Genomic DNA, 24,107 nt, shown 5'->3' on the forward strand with positions numbered 1-24,107 from the left:
ATGCGAATGCATTTTGATTCCTCATTCTTCGTGAAACTTACCTTGTGCTGACGTATGTCGCAAGACAAAAATATGATTATCTGCAGCTGAAGACATTGATGGCCTTTGATTTCAAATGTAATGTGCGATAGTTTTTTTTAGACTGATACGTTATTTGGCTGGTTGCTCCGGATTTTGTGAAGCCGTGGGGAAACTAGTGGGGAAATCTAGCGGGGAAAATGAGGTCGTGGGGCGTCACGCCCCACGACCTCAGTTTCCCCGCTAGATTTAGCGGGAAAACTGACGTTAAGTGACCTCAACCCCACTTCAGTTCAACCCCTCCCCTCCACCACCGAAAACAAATTGGCGAGAAAAATGATGTCTTACGACTTCATGTCCCGCGACCTATACACAAATTCAGTTTCCCCGCTAAATTTAGCGGAAATATTGACGTCGCATGACATGAAATCACGCCACCTAAACTGAAATTCAGTTTTGCCGCCAGATTTAGCGAGTAAATTGACACCACGTGACCTACACAGAAATTCAATTTACCCGCCCGCTAAGTTTGGCGGCAAATTAACGTCACGTGGCCCCAACCCGAATTCACTTTTCCCGCTAAATTTAGTTGGAAACATTAGGTGATACGACTACGTTTCACGTGACCTGTACACAAATTAAGTTTACCCACTAGATTTAGCGGGAAAATGGACGTTATGATGATGGTACGTGACCTATACCCAAATTAAGTTTCCCCGCTATATTCAGTGGGAAAATTTACGTCGCGTGACCTACACATTATTTTATTTGCCCGCTCAATTTAGCGGGAAAAACTGACACCTGACAGGCTGCAGCCCGTCATTTCCCACACTCTGTGGATGCAGGCCGTCCCGACGGGGAAAGTCAGTGGGGTGGAGAGGAGTGGAGGCAACTGGAGGCTTAGTTCGAGAAGAAATGCCTGGAGGTTAGTAGCGCTAAACGAAGAACGGTTCACGTAGCAACACAATTGCAGGGCGTTTTGCGATCAACTTGTCTTGCTTTTTTTTTTTTTTTTTTTTTGCGCGCGTCTAAATAAAGGCGTTTGTCTAAACTGGAGCCCATGTAGCTCCGTAGCTTTTTTCTTGAGTCGCAAGCACAGTATCCAAGCGGGAAGGTCAGCTCTTGGGTTAACGCTTTTCAAGTCGTGCAGTAAAGTAGTTGCAACGTTTGAACTTGGGCCCCAGGGGTGGAAGTGAAGTGGTTGCCTTCTCTAAATTGCGCTCGTTCACCGCTTCGTGCAGTGTCTGCTACACATCGCGTTGCACTACTTCCTGCTGCGCATCGCCGACATCGCCAAGGCCGGGGGTCGGGTCGCGGACGCCTTCTGGATCACGAGGCGCATCATCGACATCACGCCCAACTCCGACCTTCCCGAGAACGAGGACGACGACGTGAGAAACGAGCGGCGCCGTGTCGCTGACATGGATGTCAGCCTCATGCCCAAGGTGAGCGGGCATTAGATAACTTTCACAATCGCACCCTGTTCTGGTAGATTTTCAAACAAAGCTGCAATGTAGCGGGTGAAAACGACAAAAACCGAGCTGAAAGACCTGTAATATAGTCACGATGAAAAGGTGCGCTATTTATAGACGAGTCGAGATGGTTGAAATAGAACCGAGTTGTTCCTCCGAGCTTCGTAGGTCTAGTCCTCCTTTTCCTCTTCTTCATCCAACATCCTTCTTGGTCGTTCTTCAACTATGTAATAATTTATATAGACGCTTTCAGCGAGTCAGTTACTCGAGCTGCCACCAGTCGGCGCGCCCTTCGCGCGCTTTCCGGGCCGCCATAGCCGACCTTCAGTTTCTCGCTGTTGCTCCGCGTTGTGTGCAGCACAGGCCACTACCGGAGCTTCGTTTTCGTGTTTTTTTTTACATTACGCGTTGAAATCTTTTATTTTCTTTAAGTCCTTTTGATATTTAAGACTTCATTTAATCATTTGATATTTATATTTCGACATAGCTCTTGTATTTTCTTATTTATATAATGCAATCGGACAGCGAATGGGTCGACGAATCAAGATTATGAGGCTTCAATGACCGTGTAAGTTCATCCCATTCTTACGTTTTTGTCGCTAATAAAGGGCAGTCAACACTATTCCGACATATGTAAATTGTAACTGACGCAATAAGGCTATCACAGTCGTCCTTCTCGCTGCATGTGCGCGCTCGTTTCCGTAAAGCCGACCCGCATGTAAGCGATTTAGCGTGCGACGAGACGAGCGACGGAGATTTCTCATCGTCGCACGTCGCATCGCTCGGTTTTGGGATTTCTAGAAAACGTCGCTCACCGTCTTGGTCGCTTGCTCCGTCGCTTCCATGCGGTTTGCCTCGTCGTGCGACTGACTGAGCGACAGCGAAGCGGGTCGCCGTCGCTTATCTGGTCGCTCGCCAAATCGCTTACATGCGGTTTATGCTCAATCAATTTCCATGCACACAGCATCGAACCATTGGCGCCTCGATATTAAGTATAAACCGCATGCAAGCGATTCGGCGAGCAACGAGACAAGCGACAGTGGCCCCAAGCGACTGCCCGAGCTGTCGCTCGGGCAGTCGCGTGACGAGGCAAACCGCACGGAAGCGACGGGAGCAAGCGACCAAGACGGTGAGTGACGTTTTCGAAAAACCCAAAAAACCCAGCGATGCAAGAGGCGACAGTGAGAAACCTTCGTCGCTGACTCTCGTCGTAGTCAGCCGTCGCTCGTCTCGTCGCACGCAAAATCGCTTACATGCGGGTTGGCTTTACGGAAATGAGCGCGCACATGCAGCGACAAGCACGACTGGATAGCCTTACTGCGTTAGTTGAAATTGGCATATGTCGCAATGGTGTTGACTGCCCTTTATTTGCGAGAAAAACGTTAGAATGGGATGAACCTACATAATCTCTGAAGCCATAACCTTGTATCGTCGATCCATTCGCCGTCCGATTTAATTTCATAAATAAGAAAATACAAGAGCTAATGTTGAAATATAGATATCAAATGATTAAATGAAAGTCCGAAATATCGAAAAGACCCAAAGAAAACATGATTTCTACGCCGACCGTAAAAGAACGCGAAAACAAAGCTCCGGTAGTGGCCGGTGCAGCACACAACTCGGAGGAACGGCGAGAAACTGAAGGGCGGCTATGGCGGCAGGGCCACGTGACGTCAAGATGGCGGCGCCCATGAAATGTTGCCTGAAAGGGTCTATATCGTAAGTATTTCACCCTGGTGTGTATTTTTATAGAACTACATGTTCCTAGGTGTTGACAGTTCCATCTATGTTGCAGGATTTTTAAAGCTTGAAAGAAAAACACCATCGTTTTAAGATACATGCAATCAGTGTGGAACCGGAACTGAACCGAACCAGAAATCGGAACCGAAACATTATTTTTAGGTGAACCGGAACTCAACCGAACCGAAATCTTCGCCGCCATCTTGGAACGGAACCGGAACTAAACCGGAAGAAAGTATACCGCTAACCGATACAAAACGGTTCACGGTAACTATTTTTTAATAACATCACAAACTAAACATTTGAGAATTAAAAATTGGCAGTTTAATTTTTATGTGTTGATCAAATCGTCATACACTCTAAAAAAAAGTCTGTGCGTCTACTTTCACGCACAAGACTCGGAGAGCCAATCAGCGCAATTTATTGAGGCAGCTCAGCTAATGACGATGCCGAAACATATGTTTAGATCAAAAAACGCAGTCTGAGTTGGGACATTAAGCAATGCAAAACGTCACGCTTGCATTGCTTATTGTCACAACTCTGTCTGCGTTTTTTATTTTTTAGCTCAGAGGGACACCCGAACGTTGACAGCCGCTCCGACGTCTCACAGGAGTGTCGTCAACACGTTCGTCCTCAAACTTCCACCATCTCGGTACTTCGTTTAAACTTCACAATTTTTGGGTGGAAAACAAGGGCAATGAAGGACTACTGATAACAGGTAACACAAATGTAATTGTCGAATCAACACCCCAAACGGAGGAGGGTCAAGAGTCCCTCAAGAATAAGAAGTATTATCTGACAGAGCAACGAAAAAAGAAAAGGAGAAGGGGGTAGTTTCAAGAACAGAAGTGTTGTAGAGGTTCCTCGGCCCCACGTTTACCACGAAAACAGGAGAACGTGGCCTCAAAAACTGCTTAGTTTTCAAAAACATTCTTGCCAGACGCTTGTCCCGTTCCTCACGATGCTGCACCAAGCAATAATAATTTGTGTATCTCAAATACATGAGGTGCACTGACCTTACATTAGCTGCTACTGCGGCGGCCTTGTTACTGAACGCATGCCTTCTCCAGCGTGTATTGCATTACCGGATTTTATTCCTCCGCAAGAAAAAATCGCAATGGCCACCAGTATAGCGTGCGATGACGTCACGTGCAAAACATTAAACAGTTAAGTTTCCTGGTGAAATGCGATGTTCCCAACTCAAGCAAAAGTAGATATCCATTGAATATTACCCAAGTTGTAAAGATGTGTAGTATGCATATATATAACAGTCTCGCGATGATATGCGGCAGCCTAACAAAATGTTACAGTGCATGACTGACAAAGGACAAAGTTGTAAAGGGTATGACCAAAACAAGTGCACGCAAAGCGAATATAACATTAGCCTCCGCAGACAGTATTTTGCAGAATTTCGAGCTTATGCGAAATGCACTTTTAGAAAAAAGGGTCACTATAGTCCTCCCCAAAAAAGAGGAACGTTTTTGACACATACATGTTCCTTCAGAAAGGGAGAAACTTTCGTCCTGAAAGCAGGGGAGCAAAGTTCCTCAGTCGCCTGCTTCTCATTATGGCGGCCCCGAATTGAGCAAATCGAGCTTAATAAGGCTTAACGAGGACGCTACGTCTATTGTACGGGGTGAGAGCTGCAGCTTTCCGCGAACTGTATTTATTTCCGAAGCCGGCTTCCCCGCTTAGGTAAGGAAACTTGCGTCTTGAAAGCAGTCATTCAGACTTCTCATCGTCGGCACTGCGATGTTAAACTGAGACAACCGGTACCCAGTTTATTCACGCACCTTACGTCTTACCTTTGCTATTCCTCGAGCCACAATTCCTTCGTCAACCGCACAACACGGAGGAGTGGTAAATCATTCGCGAAACCAAAAGCAGCTCTCAAAGAGAGCCAATTCGAAGCAGCGTAGTTGCGCGGTAACCAGAAATCATGGCGAAGCGTGAAATAAAAATAAATCGCTTGCCACTAGATGGCAGGGTGAAGCAGAGTAATTGTAAGTAGCTAGCCTAGGTGGTGGTACGTACCGCCGAATCTATGTGCTACAAATAATATTTATATTTGCTCACACCACCATTACACTTCGGTCCCTTTGGGCACCTGAATGCTAACTTTAGCATTCAGGAGGCTGACTAACCGCAGAGCTCTTGACGTCTTCTGCCCAATCAAAGCTCTACCATGTCGACACTTACATGCCTGGGTGAATCGGTTGGAAGTGAAATATGTTCTTTTTACCTGGGGTGTACACAAAATTATTTTATTTTTGAAGCGTACCGACGAATGTTAAGTAATTTTTTCATGTTCCGGGTCAACAATAAAGATTTAATAAAGATTTGTACGATGATATGGGTTTTCATTGAACTTTTTGGGGCGTTATCGTTCGGCTCGTGTGATAGGATACATGCGACGTCTATGTACTGAGAAGAAAACTATCTGGCGTTACCTTTTTTTTTCTTTTTGTATAGGTGCTCCTCTTGGAAGATTGGCATTTACAAAGTAAAGGGAACTTAATTTATCCGATGGTTACATTGAATTACGACGTCCGGCGTGCCTTAATCTGACGTGCCGAGTACGGGAGAGGTTGTTCCTCAGTGGCTGTCGCTGGAAGAGTCTGCGAACGCTTATGAACGACGAACGCAGCCTCCCGTGGTGTACGTGCACGAGCTGCGCAAGGTGTACGAAGGAGGGAGCCAGTGCCGGCCCTGGCACAGCGTGAAGGTGGCCATCCACAACCTGTCCCTGGCCATCGACACGGGAGACATCTTCGGCCTGCTGGGGCCCAACGGGGCTGGCAAGACGACCACCATGAAGGTCATCGTCGGGGAGGAGAGCCCTTCCAGCGGGAGGGTGAGACGGTGCAGGTTGACCCTGTAGTACTTACTCTTACGACACTGATTTCCGTTGTAATAGAGTGTTGATATTATAAGCCGAAAGATTACGTACTTACTGGACTTCCGTAAATGGCGAGGACGCGCACTTCCATTCGCAACTTACGATGTTTCTACGCTGTGACAATACCGCTGTCTAGTTTCTTGGTTTTCTGACATACACAAATAATGTATGGTCTAAACTCGCTCGTATGTAGTTAAAGCAGAATTACTGACGCGTCATTAACCTAACCGCGTACAGCTGTCCAACGTCGGTCGCCCAAATGACAGCAGCATTTTTATAGGCTTCAGCGCGCTCTATATAGATCGTGAAAGTTGCAAATAGGTTTTAGTTGTATCCTTCTTATTTTATGTACAGGTACACCCTAAAATTGCATGCCGTGTGATTTCTAAATTCAGGCGTTTTTATTACAATTCACGGAAATTAAAAATGAGCTCCAAAGCTTGAGGTCATCGAAGGCTCATGGTCAAGTGGATCAGTGGCTTCCGATGGCATACAGCAAATTTTCAGTTGAACTGCTTGATCAATTGGATAAGTTAATAACAGATGTGCATCAGAAACAGCCGTGATCGGACGTGCTTGTGATCTTTAGAGGCGGACTGGTTAAGGCGAGCGTGGAATAAAACACGGAGGGCTTTCACACACAACCACACTCTTTCATTTAGTCAACGGGAAGGAGGCCAAGCCGCCCTTCGGTAATAAACACCACACCCACTTCAGAGAATGTGCGACTGAGAAGGTGTTCTCGATGCTCCTCAAGTACGGAGCTGAATGCATTGGCCAAACTGGCCATTGCATAAAAGACCGTCTACGAGTGCATCAAAACGAGGCAACATCAAAAGCCGACCATCGTACACATTTCATCGCTGCTCATGCGAAGAACCAAACCTTGACTGTACCAAGGTCCTGGGAACAAACACATCCTCAGTGATTCGGATGGGAAATCATTGAAACATTCATCATCGAAAAAGCAAAACAGAACGTTTAATATGCATCGTGAACCCTGAAAAAACGTGCTATAGATTTTTCAGGCCAGAGCCAGAAAAATCATAAACGTGGGCAATCACCGATACGTTGACTGAATCCTTATTAGCGCTCCCGTTCGTAACCTCCTTTCATTCAGCCGTCGCCCGTTCTGGTCAACGCGCAAATTTTTAGTGTCCGGAAATAAACATTCGTCGTTGCTAAATGATAGTGTGGTTGTCTGTGAAAGTAATCCGTGTTTTTATCCTTACATATTAAGTATTTAGAGGTAATATTGGCCCTTATTGTGAAGTCACTTAGATTTAATAATAATCTTTGAATCAGTAAACAGTTCCCGTTAAAACAAACTCTCCCTCTTTTCAAAGCGGGCAGAGGGCCAATCACTGCAATCTACAGAGGATAAAAAAATGACAGGCACTAAAAAAAAAGTGCCACTAAAATCGCGAACTGTGCAGGCCTAATGGGCATGACTTTCACTTCGTCGTGCCAATCATATCTTTAATGCATACTGTATTACAGCAGTAGTTACTCTCGGGTCTTCAAACCACTCGAAATGACGTCCGTTGTCGTTGTAGCTCAAATACAGAGTGTCATAAAAAAAAAAAAAAATTACACAGTTTTTTTTACCGCAAAACTGAACTAGGCATCGCCGAACGCTCATTCCCCGCCCAAAGGTAGAGCTGGAGGTCACAACCAGATGCAAAAGTTTCAGCCCGATCCGATAACTTAATCAAAAGTTTTAAGTGATTTTCTGAAAATTTCAATGAGAAAATGGAGCCCATTATTGCTCGTTTTCGGTTTCTGGTGCCATAGAGCCCCATGTGTTTGAAAACTCATTTGGCCGCCATTTTCCTATTAAAACTTTCAGAAAATCACTTATAACTTTTGATTAAGTTATCAGATCGGGCTGAAACTTTGGCATCTGATTCTAACCTCTAGCTCTACCTATGGGCGGAGAATGAGCGTTCGGCGATGCCTAGTTTATTTTTGCGGTAAAAAAGACCGTGTAAACTTCCTTTTGTGACACCTTGTAGTTGCCATAGTAGGGCGTAGGGTGTCCGTCGTCTATATCGCCAAATGCTCGAAAAAGATGGCCCGCCGCGGTGTTCTCAGGATTTTATCCTGGGTCCGTCGCACGTGAAGCGGGCGCGTTACCACGGAGCTACGCCACAGCTGGGACCATGAAATGACCCTTCTACTTTTGCCCAGATAACTTTTACATTAAACCTTCAATGTTCACTGAATGCCGAACAGGCGTCCGTTTTCGTCTCGGTTCATTAACTTCTACGCAAAAAACTTAATGAAATATCGAATTTTCCTTTCTTTCCAACTGACCGCAAAACAAGCTGCGGCGTAATTTTGACGGTTGTGACGGTACTCTGGCACAGGAACCGGAAGTTGTTTCGGCAGTAGGAGAATGGGAGCGTTAGTGGCGGCGAGTTGGGGGTGCGCCGGTAGCTTTGACTACGCTGATGGCGCTGATGTCACCGACGTATTTTCGGAATTGGCGCCTCTCATCGCCGTGATAGCTATGGAAACATTGCAGCTGAGTGAAATTCAATAAGATATGTTGCGCTACAGCGACAGCATGGGACTAGTCCCATACGCCGGTGTGCCTGTTCCAAGGTTGCGGGTCCGAATGGCTCGACAGTAATTTAGCGCATGCATATTGTACTGTTCGTTAACAGTGGAGTTGTCTACACTTAAAGCACTCGTTATTCACCACATGGTGAAATTTGTTTGATGCTCGCGATGTGACTCACCGTGGTCCTTTGACGCTTGGCGAGTCTCTCCTGTTCGGGGGGCGACGGTAGCCGAAGCTCCGGAATCGTATCGGGTTTCAGGCGGAGGGCTTTTGGAACCTGCCTGCATTCGCAGAGAACACTGTGAGTGTGGCTGAAATCACGCTCGGCGTTAAAATGTTCCGAGCATACACGAATGACCGTAGACCCGGGGTCCCTCAAACCGATGAGCCTGCACCAAGTGCTTCGACATGGTTCATCGAGTGGCAAGTGGTAAAACTGCAACTGTTTCTTTTTAACCACCGGACTGCAGAAACTATAATTCGGATACTTCAATACACTACAGCCTTTCTGCTAGCCAACGAGAGATCGATCACAAACAATGTAAACACTACTCGAACAGCCAGAAAACGAAAGTCTTCCCTGCGAAGAAAGCGCGGCCAGGAGCAAACCCGTTCAGCAGACGACGCTCGTCGGTTTACTGCGCAGGCGCAGTAGGGTCTTTCTCTTGCTTCGTTTACCACATGATAGATGGCGCTTGGCTCTCAGCACAAGATGGCTAGGCGGCGTAAGCTACCGTCCGATCCAAAGGGCTCAGCCGGATTCATCCATCCATCCATCCATCCATCCATCAAATTGGGCAATTTTCGTCACATCTCTAATTATGTTACAAAATGTGGATCTGAATATTATTTAACAAAACTTTTAGGAAACATTCGCCGGATATTTATTGCTTATGATCACGATGCTGGTGAAGTAGGCTCTTACCCAATAGGTGACATAAATTCAGCTGACGTGCTGCGGTTCTGCGGATATACATCGCCGTAAAGAGCTTTCGAAGGAAAGGAGGCGCAAAAGAGTCCGGTTTTGTTTTGAAAGCTCCATAGCGAAAACTTTTTTTGGTTCTTTATATTTGTGTTTTTGGGTTTCTTTTCACACCTTTTACAACGTTCGGTGGATGAAATTCGATTTCAGAATCGTTTCATGGTCCCTTAAAGGGCCATTTGAAACACAGATGTGCGTCTGGGTCTCGAGTAGCACCCGCTAGATGGCCACAGTTGGCGTGACGTCGGGAAGTTTCTTTACCCTTCCTAATTTATTCCGGATGTAATTGGAGTTAATTGTTGAGTTTGAAAGCTTTGTCTTCGTGGCGCAAGCCGCCACCCATTGACAAGTGTTCAGCCGTATCCACCCTTCCGATACCACGTAGAAGACAAGACTTCGTGGCGTCGTTAGTGGGTCCGTCGTTAGTGGTCCTTGAGCCGCCCAAGTGGTGACCGCGCTGAACCTTGACGGGAGTAGGGCGCCAAACGGCAGACGCGTGTGTGTTGGCGTCGCCGCGTGCTACCGTCGAGCTTGTTGTGAGACGCTGAAAGACTCACTCACGCGTCTCGTCATTCGCCGCTGGGAGAACAGTGAGGTGTATGCCCGTTAAAACGAAGCCGAGAGGCTTCGCCGTCAAGACCCCACGGTGCGCGAACGCGACACCGATGCCCAGCAACTTCGCCGTGACGTGTCGGAGCTGTCGCTGCGACTCCCCACCCCCGCCCGTTTCAATCTGGATGAGCATCGTACCGGCGTGCGGTCGTGTATCACTACTGCGTCGTGCACGTTAAAGACACCCGACGCGGTCGTACCACGCTGGCTCCATCTCTCATCTGCAGCTGTGACACCAGACGCCCCCTGAGGCTGACTAACTTCCGGCTGTCTACACATAGGAATAGCAGAATTATTATAAGACAGATTGACCCTTCATACGCTCTGTGGTGAGGTAGCTGAGCATCAGGCGTTTTAGTGTGTGTGGAGGTCTTTACAATGAGCAGTATGGCACATTATAATGGCTGATGACCAGATAATGCTCCAGGAGTTACATTTATTCCTAGAAATCTCACGTTATTCTGGCAAATTACTACCGTTTTCTTGATCCCCTTTGTATCCCAGGTGGCCGTGGGCGGTTTCGAGATCACGTCCAACATGTGCCAGGCGTTCAAGATGCTGGGCTATTGTCCCCAACACGACGCCCTCTGGAACAACCTCACCCTTCAGGAGCACCTGCACCTCTTCGGTGCTCTCAGGGGAATCAAGTCCCAAGAGATCGGCCCCGCCACTGCGTGGTAAGCACCGAGCTAAGGCCGCAGACGCCACAGGTATGATCTGTCTACAGCAACCAGCATGGCTCATTTGTTTCGCGTAAACAAGTTTTTTGAGGGCCTTACGAGGTTTTTCGACCACACCTGCTTGTTCCCAATCGCTTTTTCGTGTCCAAGATTCGGGGGAAATTTAAGCCTCACGCTGGAAACTAAAAAATTATAACAAAGGTCACCTAATTGAACCGAACTGCTCAAAGTGAGAGAATGCTGCAAAAAATATCGCAATGGTCCACCAAAAAAGGTGTATACTTGGAGCCGGTTCGTCACTCCCTGGACAGCCGAGAAATTTTCAAAAATTTCACCTGCTCACCGACATGTTCTTTGTTGCCAGTTGCTTAAGATGCCTTGAGGTCAATCTTACTGGCTTCAAAGATTGAATCCGTTATCACCTTTTTTATGCTCAAGGCGAGCATCTACTTATGCCAATAACAGATATCTTGTTGGCCTGAAGTGCATCTTGCAAAAGTGTCTTGAAAGTTGTTAGCAGTAACGTACCCAACTTTATTTCGTTTCATTTCATTGAATTTTATCGCCTTAATTTTTTTTTTTGAGAAAGGCATTACAATAGAGGGCGTGCAATTCAATATTCTACAATAACAATAATAAAAAAAACACAGCAAAAACGAAAAAAAAACGTCTAGAAACAGTATGTAAACATTATTCGAACATTTTAGAAACATTGCGTGAAAAAAATTTGTAAATACTGCCAGTTACCAAGCTTGAGGGCAGGCTATTACCATCTAATATGCATAATGGGAGCAGTGAGCATTGAAATCTGTTGGTTTTAAAAGAATGGGTTCTGTATACTCCAGCTTAGTTTTGACTAGAGTAATATAAGCTAAAATGTTTAACAAAGGAATTCGCAGGAAAAGTATGCCTTCTTAAAAATCCGAATGTTTTGTTAGATTAAGAAAAGTTGCAGTTGACGTGACTTTTCCATGATAAATCCTCGGAGAGGTACACTCCTAAACATTTAGATGTGTTCAGTCACTCAATGTCACCAGATAAAATAGAATATGAAAACCTAACATTGTTGAATCACATTAATTTGAATTCATCCTGATTGATGGTCAAGCGCCATGATTGACACCAAGTTGTTAATGCTTCAAGATCTTGTTACAAGGCTATGCAGTCATCAAGGGAAGAAATATTTCGATGGAGCACAAGGGCATAAGCCTATAATCTAATTCTATTTGATAATGAACAGAAATGATAGTGTTTATAAATTAGGAAATGTACTCTGAAAAAAGCCAGTGCGTCTACTTCCCCGCATTGCAGTCAGAGAGCCAGTCAACGCAACTTACGGAGGCAGCTCAGCGAATGGCGAAGCCAAAACATATGTTAGACCAAAAAACGTGGTCTGAGTTGTGACATTAAGCAATGCACAACGTCACGCTTGTATTGCTTAATGTCACAACTCTCTCTGACTGCGTTTTAGAGCGCAGCTTTTAGGTGCCCGTTTCCGGATTGAGCGGCGTCGCCGTCGACGTCGGCGTAACCGCGCGGTGCATTATGGGTAAATTTCCCCGCCAAATCTAACGGAAAAATTTCCCCGCTAAATCTAGCGGGAGAATTTCCCCGCTACACCTAGCGGAAAAATTTCCCCGCTAAAACTAGCGGAAAAATTTCCCCGCTAAATCTAGCAGAAAAATTTCCCCGCTAAATCTAGCGGAAAAATTTCCCCGCTAAATCAGCGGAAAAATTTCCCCGCTAAATTTAGCCGAAAAATTTCCCCGCTAAATCTAGCGGAAAAATTTCTCTGGGGGTCACGTGGCCCCCCGATGTCTCATGTGACCCCCCCAGGTGACGTGACCCCCCACGGGACCTTGGGGAGGGGGTCACGTCACCTTGGGCGCAAAGTGGCCTCCGGGGGGGGGGGGGAGGGTCACGTGACCTCGGGAGGGGAGGGGTCGCGTAACCCCCCGAGGTCACGTGACCCCCCACGTGACCTTGGCAGTCAAGTGACCTCCGCGGTTCATGTGTCCTCAGGGGGGGTCGCGTGACCCTCCCCGAGGTCACGCGACGCCCCCCCCCCCCCCCCCCGAGAACACGTGACCCTCAGTGCCCTTCCCTCCTCCTCCTCAAGAGCTGCGCTCTAATTCGGTGTTACAGGGAGTTGTAAACGGCTTTAATTTTTTCGGGTCCAAACATATGTTTCGGCATCGTCAATCGCTTAGCTGCCTCCATATGTTGAGGTGATTGGCCCTCCGAGTGTTGTGCGGGAAAGTACAAGCACTGGCTTTTTTTAAAGTGTAGCGGCCCTAGAACATGACCATGAGGGACGCCAGAGGCGAAATCCTGAGGAAGGGTAGTGCATTATCGACGAACACATATTGAGCACGATGTGACAGGTATGCTTGAGTCCAGGAGACAATGTTACTGTTGACGTTTCGATATGTGAGTCTGGATATTAATCTCTTATTGGGGGGGGGGGGGGGGGGGACCCGGCCGATGTATTTTTAAAAGTCTTTGAAGACTGCGCTTGTTTGTTTGAAAGAATGCCGATTAGTATGCATATCAGCTGTAAGTTCAAACAGTTGGGTAATACACGAAAGATTCTTACAAAAACCCTGCTGATTAGAGAACAACAAGTTGTTGCTATCCGGATGTGACCTTATCCTGCTTTTGATTTCGGTATGACAATGTCATATACAATGGCATAAACATACGAAAGCGAATTGAACGTTTGGTTTAAAAGTAAATAATAATTAAGCTGTGTTCCCTTGCTTGTTTCAGGTTAATGGAGAAGCTGAATATTCAAGAACACGCTGGAAAGCGAGCGAAACAACTCTCCGGCGGAACGAAGCGGAAGGTTGGTGTTCAGCTATGATCGAGCTGCGAATTTTTCAGGAGACATAATGCCAGGAAGAAACTTGTGTTTCTACCAAACCTCACCGCCTGTACTTGTTATGGTCATTAATATCTTTATGCCTTAAGTTCCGACGCGCTACAACTATGTAGGGCACATCGCTCTTGCGCCGGATTACAAACAGGTGCACTATGCAAGGTTTTGGCTTCATTAAGACAAAGCCGTAAAATTAATACCTATCTGACTTCAGAAACACCTAAATAGTGACACTAATTCGTATGTATGTCCCGCTTTTCTAGAACGAAAAGTCATAATTGAAACGAATGTTTCTTTGCCATGTCATTGCTGTACTGAAGACACAAGTTTTAAGCAGGCGAGCTGGTTAATGTTACACACGATTCAAACCGGAGACGTATGCGTTTGTCTCCGTATCGTCCGTTCGTCTCCGATTCTACGGTTAACTATCGGGGGTGTCATAGCTATATGCTTGGGCCCCGCTGTTTTTGCCCTAGATTTAACTAAAGAAGGTGAACTTTTTACGAGGTGCTTACTCCCTAGCAATGAACTTATGGCAATGAACAGGATGCGCTTTGGCCAGCTGCTAGTCAGCGCGTCTAATAGCCAAAATGGGTAGCTTTGGGAAGGCCTAAGCACCGATCGATTGGATACGAGGTCTGCGTCAGAGTTCGGCAAGGCATTCGGACGTTCGAGCTCGAGATCGGCTCCAATGATTGCGGCCGCGGGCTGTCTCAGAGTTACAAAAATCCCAAATTAGATGGCGCCACTTGTCGAACCAAACTTCATTGCCCAGGGGGTATAGAGGAATTGTCTCCCCTTGCTTACCATTGTGATACGGTGTGCACTAGTTCCTACCTCTGCACCCCGCCAGCAGAAAGATTCAGCGTACACAACAAAGGTCATCTGCATCTTGGTTTACGTCTTCGTCTTATACCGAATCAATACGAGGAAATCAATTTGAATTATATTTGAATAAAGCGCAACGCATATCCCCCGATCCTATGCTTCGTTTGACCTTCACTGCGAGCACAACCGAATTTACAAGAGTAAGCTGCAGACTTTTAGCGTCCCTGCCAAGCACGCGCGCTTCTGCAGTGCTAGCGTCGTTCAGGGTAACATCAAATGGTTACATGCTCGTGCTTGTAGCTTCGGTTTTAATTCACACATAATATAAAACAAAATATAGTGTCCACCTTGAAAGGAAAACTTAGGTCAAAATTGAAACCAAAGTAAATGACTGATATCGATTTTGGAAGACAAGATACGAGCACTGCCAAAATATTACACTAATGAAAAGACGCGATCCACTCTAAAACTGATGTTAAAAATCTACGCTGTGAAGGAGGTTGGACAGCGAAGCTGGAGTATCTCCGGCAACGATTGCCCACTGCACTGTAGACACTTCCTTATAGCAAGCTCCACCAGGTATTGCTCTAGTCTTTGACGTCCCAGAGAACTTCCGGTTTATAAAAAGAATGAACGAAGGCCCCCTTATCACCGCTGCTTGAAAAGTAGATGACACGTTCAACCACCAATTCTCCAGGTGAACGCCAAAAGAACGAAGGAGTGCGAGATCTGTTAAAATGTTTCGAGTATTCTTGTAAACCAGCTTGCCTCATCCAGGATGTAATATTGTACAGCCGAAGGCCCTCGTTAAATCTCTAACTTTGTTGTCTGTGAAGCATTTATGCTACGCGGACATGTATGTACATGCATCATTTATGCACTGGTGAAATAGCAAGCTCAACAGGCTTGCACAAACGGCGTGACCGGAAGTCGCTTAAGACGCAAGTGGCAGTTCATATTTGTAAAGACCAAAAGGATCTGTACCAAATGATTGACGAAAGAAAAGTAAACGCACTGTATCAAAACTTCTTTTTTATATATGAAAGACTTTGTACGCTGCCGCTGCCGCAGCAGCTTATGAAACCTAAATATTTACCGCGAAACGCATGCGGGGAGCGCTACGCGCTTCGTGTTGTTAGCAGGACTAATGACATCACTCCGCACTTCATACTCCGCCCTTGCCGCGGCAACTTACGCAAAATCAATCTTTACCGCAAAACGCAGGCGGGGAACGCTACGCGCTTATCCCCAAGTGTCAAAACAACATGATAAGATATAATGCGCACAAGAACTGTGATAACACGCACGCGATTGTTTTCTGTCGACTATTTTAACAGTCGACTACAGTCCTGTCAACGGACACGAAGAAACCCGACCAACGAGTGATGTACAGCTTCGCTGTAAAATGCGTGCACCTGCTTCTCAGCGGGCATTCAGCGGGTTAGCTGTTTGTAAAGCAAAATATTGTGCCTTGATCTAATCTTCGTTTTCAAAGAAGTTTTTTTTTTTCTGCTGCCACTTGAAACTTTTTTGTTGTGTTTTTCTGCTGCGTTTGCATCCGTTCCAGCGGAAGAGCGCTGCAGACGCTCACTCCACACACGCACGAAGTTGTCGCGAATACTTCAAACGAAGAATACGCCTCACAAAGACCAGTTTTTCACGAGACACACAATGGTGCACCACTCGTTGCCTTTGATGAGAGAGGTTTGCCTAATTGCAGCTGAGCTACGCCATCAGCATGCTGTGCAAGCCACGCGTCGTGCTGCTGGACGAGCCGTCGACAGGCATGGACCCCCAGTCCAAACGCTTGCTGTGGGACACCATATGCTCGACGTTCCCCCAGGGGGGCGACAGGGGGGCGCTGCTCACCACGCACTCCATGGAGGAAGCGGACGCCCTCTGCACCAAAGTGGGCATCATGGTCCGTGGTGCACTCAGGTAGGTGTATGCGTAGGTTGGGAGCTACGGTAGGTGGAGACTGTCCAGACGCTGCAGCTGGATCGCATCTCCGACTGGTGTATTTAACGACTTAAACTCTAGCTCCACGGGCATCCTGAACGACAGTTAAAGGGGCGGTGCAACGATTTTATGATTAAAATCATTTGCATCTCGTCACTTTTACGTTGTTTATCGTGTCCCAGAGGATAGAGAAAAGACTTCCTTCATTAAAAATGTCGCGATTCCGCTGCATAATCGCGAAGCAAAAGTCGAGCTTTTTCCCCCACCTGCAGCCCCAAGTGGCAGTCGAAGGAACTACGGCGGAAAGATTACGTGACCTCGCTCGGCTCTAAGCCGCAGCATAGCGCCCGCTAATGTACGCAGGGAGAGGGAGGGGAAGCGTCCTCCGAGATAGCACACGGGAAGCTACACGGCACTCCGAATGACGTCACTGGGAGTGCGACCAGGTGTGACCCTGAAGACTGGGAGTGAGTTGAGGGGTGCCCGAAATACCAATCTTTATCTTTTTTTTACGCAAAAACTAGGACACGCAGGCGAAATCGGTTTTCTGTTCTTTACTTCAGAAGTGTCAGGGGGCAACTTCCAGAAATCTTTGACCGAAGTCCGAAAATCTTTGCACTGCCCCTTTAAGTCTGACCTCGGCCACACTTAACTGCTGTTTACGATACGCGTGTATCCAGTATATTGGTAGTATAGTAGTAGAATGATACAAATTAAGCTAGCTTGTGTAGCATCATTTTACCTGACGGTGATGGGGGATGGGAGGTTTGATGGGGTGAGATTACGTAGATGTGGTTATGTCAGGTTCGCTTTCCTCACGTAGTAAAAAAGCGAATCCGCGACCTGCTTTTTTTTTTTTTTGCAGTTTTTATTAATTTTGGGGGTTTTACGGGTTGATCCAATTACGGGTATTTGGCACGTCCCAGCAGGGGACTGAGGATTAATTTAGAGCACCCGGAGATAGTTTGACATGAAACTCAAAGCTAGGTTACACGGCTCCTTCTTTGCAATGAGCCTCCGCCGAATTCCAGGCACCTCTGCCGGGATTCAAACCCGCCACCTGGGGATCCGTGGGCGGGCGCTTTGCTTTAGAGTCACCGACGCGGCCTTGCAGTTTTTGTCTGCGCGTCACTCAGCAATATCCTGTTTCTCAACTTGCTCTCATTTCATCAGTTGAAAATATTTGTATTGCATTTAAGTAACTGGAGGTGCAGCTGGATTGCCGTTTTAATTAGAAGGAGGCAACGCAATGCAAGTTTGTGAACCTAGGTTGAGCCGTTTAGTACAACACGAGAGCACGAACAGTGTGCAACCCGTGCAGGTGCCTCGGCTCGACCCAGCACCTGAAGAACAGGTACGGAGCCGGATACACGCTGGACATCAAGATGCAGCGGCGAGACGGCGCCTGGGAGAAGAACCTGGGCAACCTGAAGACGTACATCAAGGACGTCTTCCCGATGGCCAAGCTCCGGGAGGGATTCCAGGACAGGCTCACGTACGACATTCCCCAGGCCGGCGTAACTTCGCTTGCCAACGTGTTCGTGGCCATGGATGACGGTGAGTTTCCCGGCCGTGTTCCAGTTGCCCCAACATTAAACAAAAGAAATTAAAAAAAGAAACGTTTTGAGAGTTTTTTTGTTTTACTGGCTGAAGCCCAACGACTATAGAAGTGAGGTAGAAAACATGTTAAAGAGACATTGAAGTGCCCATAGATACAGTGTTTAAAGTGCCTAGATACCGTATTTTATATTTATATGACTATTCGTTTCTTAGTTGGTTTTGCTTTTCGGATAGGGTACGAAGGAGGGGCTAGTGTAAAAGGCTAAGAATCGTGACGAGACACTCGTTCCTTACAGTTCACATAGGTACATAAATAAACAAAAAAAATGCATTAAACAAAAAGCTTCAAAAGAGAACGTAGTGATCGGCATCTTCCCGATAACACCAATATTGATAATACCTATCAATATAACTAATAATGCAAAATGCAAAAGATACAAGAATGATTGCATATATGAGCAGAAACATATAACGCAAACAGACACTCGGGTAAGAAGCGCACCCCTCATGGACAAGGTTCTCGCGTCTACTTTCATAAAAAAAAAACAAAAAAACCTCATACCACCAACCATCGCAGTTCAGCGTAAAAAAAAAAAAAAAAAGAAATAGCGAAATAATGTAGCCTTATAACGGGGTCAAGACTCCAGAACAAAACAATCTGCTCAGATAGCATTTTCACGTGAGGACGTAATCTCCGTTTTGTAAGTCGCTGGCATTAGTCTGTCAGTTGCGGTGATTGGCTACTCGAGTGCTTTGCGGAAAAGCGGACTCACGGGCTTTGTTCGTAAGCAGTGCGCCTCTGTTACTCGAGTACATACGGTTGAATACGTACGCCACAAAACAAACTTTCCCCGAAAGCAAAATCTATTAGCGCTATATTTAGGTCGCAAGAGTCATTTTGAGTATTCTCCCCGCTTTTTTGTTTGGCGACAAACTCAGTGGCGCGATCTCTCGAGTAACCCTGGCGCACTTCCGGTCCAGGAATATTAACTAAATTTTTTGCGCTTCATTCGTTCATCATAAGAGTGAATTACGTCTTACAGCGCCATAAGCGACGCTTCCACGGAAACAACTTGTAAATTTGATCCTGCAAATGCTGGAAAACCCAAAGTCTAGTGCAGGACCTGAAGTGTCCAAGGGCTCCCTGCACACTGGCGCCACCATGTTTCAACTCACGCGAGGAAGAGCGAAAAACGACGTGCTCTGTTTCGTACTTTAAATTCGGGACGACGGGCCGAAACAGGGGCACGTTTTGAAATCGCTTCTTTCTCGAAAATAGGTCTTGCAACGTAAATATTGCTGCAATTTGTTTTTTGTCTTTTTCTTGCTATTTCTGGGTGGTTGTTTTGTGACATGCGCGTGCTATTATTTGGGTCGACATGCCGAAATACCAGAAGTACCCTTAACTCAAAATCATGTCTGTGTCGAGATGATATTTTGCAAAAAAAAGTAATGTTTTTCGGGGAAAGCTCACATTCTGACACACGTGTTCTACTCCCGTCCTATAAAAACAATCTTTTTCTAGGGGAGGAGTTTATTTGTTTTTAAAGACCAAAAAATCATTACATTTTATACAGGAGCCTTTTCCGCAGGTAATCTCTAGACTTCGTGTATGATCATAAACCTAAATTGCTTAAGGCGTCAATGAACTAAAAGGTCAGATCGTACAATGACTTTCCGGGTCATTTTTTTTTTTTTATAATTCAGTAAGAAATATATGTAAAAGCCATGTTTTTGGGAGGAACCTTCAGCTATATGTGAATGCCGCAGCTAAATTTTTTCCAAAGATAAAATTAAGAATCTCGAGGCGCAAACGATGTCGAGATTTCGCTATTGTAATTTGCACAGCCGCCATTGTCGCACAAAAGCAGACACGTAGTTAATTATTTTTCGTTTATTTTATACACAGTGTAAAACATGCACCCGGAATATTAAAATTTTTACTATTATATTTAAATGGGAAAGATAATGACCAAACACACACACACACACACAAAAAAAACGCTTTAGTAACACATTCGCAATTTGTTTATCAACAAAAATACTTTATGCAAAACATCGCAAACTATATCCAAATGTGCGTCTTCAAATGCAGCTTATGAGTATATAAAGATTTGCTGAGCCGTCACTGTAGTTTTGTTATCAATGCAAAAACGTAATCTAAAAGCAAAAAAAGTGCACGTCGTTGTTTAAAAAAGACCTTCATCTTTTGTTTCTTTTAAATTTTCCTTAACTCCTTGAAGCATCTTGAACTAACTTGCGATGGCAAAATATTGAGTAGCATATGATCTCCAATTGGGAAAAGCGACAACAAACCTTCACTCTAATTGATCGAGCTAACTTGTCTTCGTTATAGGAGCTTTGTCGCACGACGTCGTCTCCAAAGAGATATTCTCTGGAACCGACATGGTCTGTACGACAGTGCTGCTCTAATGCAGAGCGTAGGAAGTCGTAATTACTGAAAACCTTGGTACTATGAGCAATGAAAAAGAACCGACAACATAATACTAAATCTCAAGGACAGCTAAGTTTATTCAACCCCACCAAAACACGAGACGTGCAAGGAAAGAGAACATGAAATCTTCCGAGATTTGACCAGACGTGGCTTGACAGGCTAAACCCCTACAGCACTAGACACGCTTTCAAAAACGAGTATCCTCCGCCAAGCACCCGCAAAGATGAACTCCGTCAATACTACGAGAACCGACCAACTTCCTAATCTCAAGGTGTTAGATTATGGTGCTTCCTGGCCAGCTCGTTCGCGACGGCATACGCTTCTCAGACTGTCATAATACTGTCCCAAGCTTCGTTTTATCTTTGCTTTTCTCATTGCATCCTAAGGACTCTCCCCTCCCCCCCCCCCCCCCGCCCCCTTTTCGGATCTTCTATTAAGTGTCGGCGTACGCCACTGCTGCCTGCGGTTGCGAATTGTATGGATAGCAGATCGCCTTGAAACTGAAGCGCGCACGCAAGAAAAGTCAGTAACACTAAAAACAAGGCTACGGGAGTAGTATCCGGGTGGTTGCTATTTTTGTGTTCAACATTGTGAGATGGAAAACAAACATGGCTTACCATTTTAAAGTACAGACATAGAATGAATACAGATAAAAGTTGGGAACCACTAACACGTTTTTATGCTGTTTTGGTTTCACCTCGCTAACCAAACTTTTGGAGCCTGGAGAGAGGCATTCAGAAACTCTTACATGAGCATTTGGAGAGAACATGACAACGGAGACGGTCATTTTATGAAGTGTATCAAAGAATATCGTTTATTTTTGAACCCAGCAGGAAATTTACTCGTGGCCAACAGATTTAGCACCGTGCGATTTTCTTGTGTAGGCTATCTACGAAGACACAAGAAAAAAAATTGCACGGCAGCAAGCACCTTGTGCCCGTTGAGGAGCTCAACAAAGTGGGGTTAGAAAAACTAGTGGCTCCACTAACTGTACAAACATCTGAGCTTCTATGCAAGCATTGCTTCGGATGCATTCAGAATTAGATTGCTTCACTCCAGAACTTGAGTACATTTGACTCTTCTTTCATGGATTCGGATGAAATTGTTCTCGGAGTGAATCAAAACTTGTTTGCTGTTAGTCCCTTAGTAACTCCACTAAAACCACGTAAAGCCATTATAAAGATATAAGGGCCGCAGCATACACGAAGAAATTATTTTTAGTGAGTTCTTCGTTTAGAAGAAAGCTGTTTAGTGTTTACGCTATGAAAACCCTGATGACCGTTGTAAGCACCATACGGAGTGGTTCGAACCTTTCCTCGAAGCACTGAATCCATCCAGCTCCCATCAGGAGCCTAATCGTTTGTACGCACTTCTGCAACAAAGAATCTCCAAGAAATTAATACTGCGTCTGGTGTCGGAAGCGACTCCCTGCATGATAGCTGTAACAAGGAGACTGAAGCGGAAAGGAGGCACATGGACAACCCGCAATCCCTACATAGGGAAAAAGGCGAATGCCAAAGACGTGAGGGTTGCACTTGAGTACTACACGCACGACGACCTCACACACTTTGTCCAGAGCCCAAGCAAAAAGGACGTCATCATAGCCGTCATCGTAGCCGTCATAAATGACAAAAAGAACAAAATCGCGAAAAGGTTTATGACCTCTCAGAAAAGAAGCCTTTCAGCTGTTCAAGAAGGACAGTCCTCATCGTGAACTCGGCATCTCAAATTTGTATGCCTTGGGGCTAAAATAGGTAAAAAAAAGTCCCGAGCACAAGGTGTGTGCCTGCATTTATTGCGAGAATTTTCGGTTGCTTCTAACGGCAATCTAGAATTCCCCAGGGAAGGCGTTTACCAAGTACGACCTTAAGCGCCTCGGCCTCAGCGCTGCTCAACAAGCCGACCGTAGTCTACGCGATTGCGAAAAGTACCCCAGGATGCAGACCATCTCGTTGGAGTCGCTTCATCTTGACGAGGAGGAAGACGTCTTTTTCGCATTGTGGGAAACTGGGGAGCTCATTAAAAAGAGTGATGGACACTCTCGCCTTTCTGCGAGAGCTTTAACCTTGGGGCGAGAAGTATGTAAGGTATTCTTACGTTCGTGACGTTCAGCAAGAACTTATACGTTGACACAAGAACCTATCTACCAACGAAGAGAGTGACGTTCCAATTTGATTTCGCCAAAATTGGACTGTTATTTATCTATCCGAAGCGTAGAGCTTTCATTGAAACAAAAACACCTCAATTATTTATTGTCACAAGCGTGGCCATCTCCACGCAAGGCACGCGAAGCTTTGCCGTTATCAGCGATGGTACAACGCTTGACGCATCACATGCCCTTCTGCCCACAGAGGCAATACAAGATTATGTTGACAATCACTATTTCCAATTTTTCTGATATAATTTTCGTCTGGTATAATTTTCGTCAAAAATCAGTCCCTATAGCTCGAATTATCGCGGAAGCCGCACTCTTCGGTAAGATGGGTCTTCTCAGCCACCGGACATGGAAAGAGTGCTAGTGACTGAGTCGTTTGAGCTCTTAAACATCCTGCAACGCTGACTAACCTAAGATCTTCGCTCGGACCAACGATTCTTAAAGCCAAGGACCGCGTGGAAGTTCTGCGTGAAAAAGTCGCAAATGTCTGCATGTTCGACATTTCTGCGGTGCAGGCTAGGGAGTTTCGTGCGGCAAAGCAAACAGATTGGACAGCGGTGAAACCTGTGAAAGGCGTTCAGACTTCCCACCTATGGAATTCGTCATATGCAAGGAGGTCGCAAGTCTACATAGAAACTTGCGTGACACAAACTTTGAAGATTTTTTATGCCTAGAGCATTCTCAATATGGGACAGTTTTGTTTTTGTGAATCTTAAATAAAGTAATACAAGTAATAAATTAATGTAATGACGTAAGAAGTTACTTCTAGCTTTTCAGGTAAAAGTAACTTCTGACGCAGTTAAACTGGCTAGCTTCTGAATAAAATGTTTTACATTTTAACATAAATGTCCTGGGTAACGTTTATAACCTTTGGAAATGTGCGGTAGAACCCCTGAAACGAAGTCGTCTCGGCTTGCTTTGAGTGAAAGCTTTTGATTCCTTTTTTCTTTGCGAAATTGTAAATTATCTAATGTTTCCCATCACAAGTTAGTCAGTGTTATTGCAGACTCTAAAGAGGAGTTTAAAGAATAAAATTAACTTTCACATTCATAACAAAACATAGCCGGTTGTGCGAATTTTATTTATGTATTCGGGAAGTGACCTCAAGATGCATATTTTCCTATATCTAACAAAGTTTGCTCAAAATTGTGTGCTGCGAAATAGTTTGTGAATGCGTGTTTAAAACGTGTTTTCTTAATCTGTTTTGCAGTGTGTTTTGTCCAAAAATAATTTATTGCAATTTTAAATATTCCATGTACATATTGTAGCCCTACTGTAAAACAAAACAAAACAAAAAAAACAA

General features: G+C 45.4%; 1 protein-coding gene across 1 annotated transcript in view; it reads left to right on the forward strand.

The window, feature by feature from the left end:
• LOC8050789 (cholesterol transporter ABCA5) overlaps positions 1 to 24,107 on the forward strand; it is a 119,192-nt gene that overhangs the window by 90,115 nt on the left and 4,970 nt on the right. Inside the window, exons 23-28 of the mRNA XM_040213927.1 lie at positions 1,260 to 1,463; positions 5,878 to 6,084; positions 10,794 to 10,966; positions 13,739 to 13,814; positions 16,396 to 16,613; positions 17,956 to 18,191. Coding sequence (XP_040069861.1) covers positions 1,260 to 1,463; positions 5,878 to 6,084; positions 10,794 to 10,966; positions 13,739 to 13,814; positions 16,396 to 16,613; positions 17,956 to 18,191 — 1,114 coding nt within the window. The remainder of the gene's footprint in view (positions 1 to 1,259; positions 1,464 to 5,877; positions 6,085 to 10,793; positions 10,967 to 13,738; positions 13,815 to 16,395; positions 16,614 to 17,955; positions 18,192 to 24,107) is intronic.

Source organism: Ixodes scapularis, unplaced genomic scaffold (genome assembly GCF_016920785.2).
Source record: "Ixodes scapularis isolate PalLabHiFi unplaced genomic scaffold, ASM1692078v2 ptg000320l_1___fragment_1__unscaffolded, whole genome shotgun sequence".
Taxonomy (NCBI): Eukaryota; Metazoa; Arthropoda; class Arachnida; order Ixodida; family Ixodidae; genus Ixodes; species Ixodes scapularis.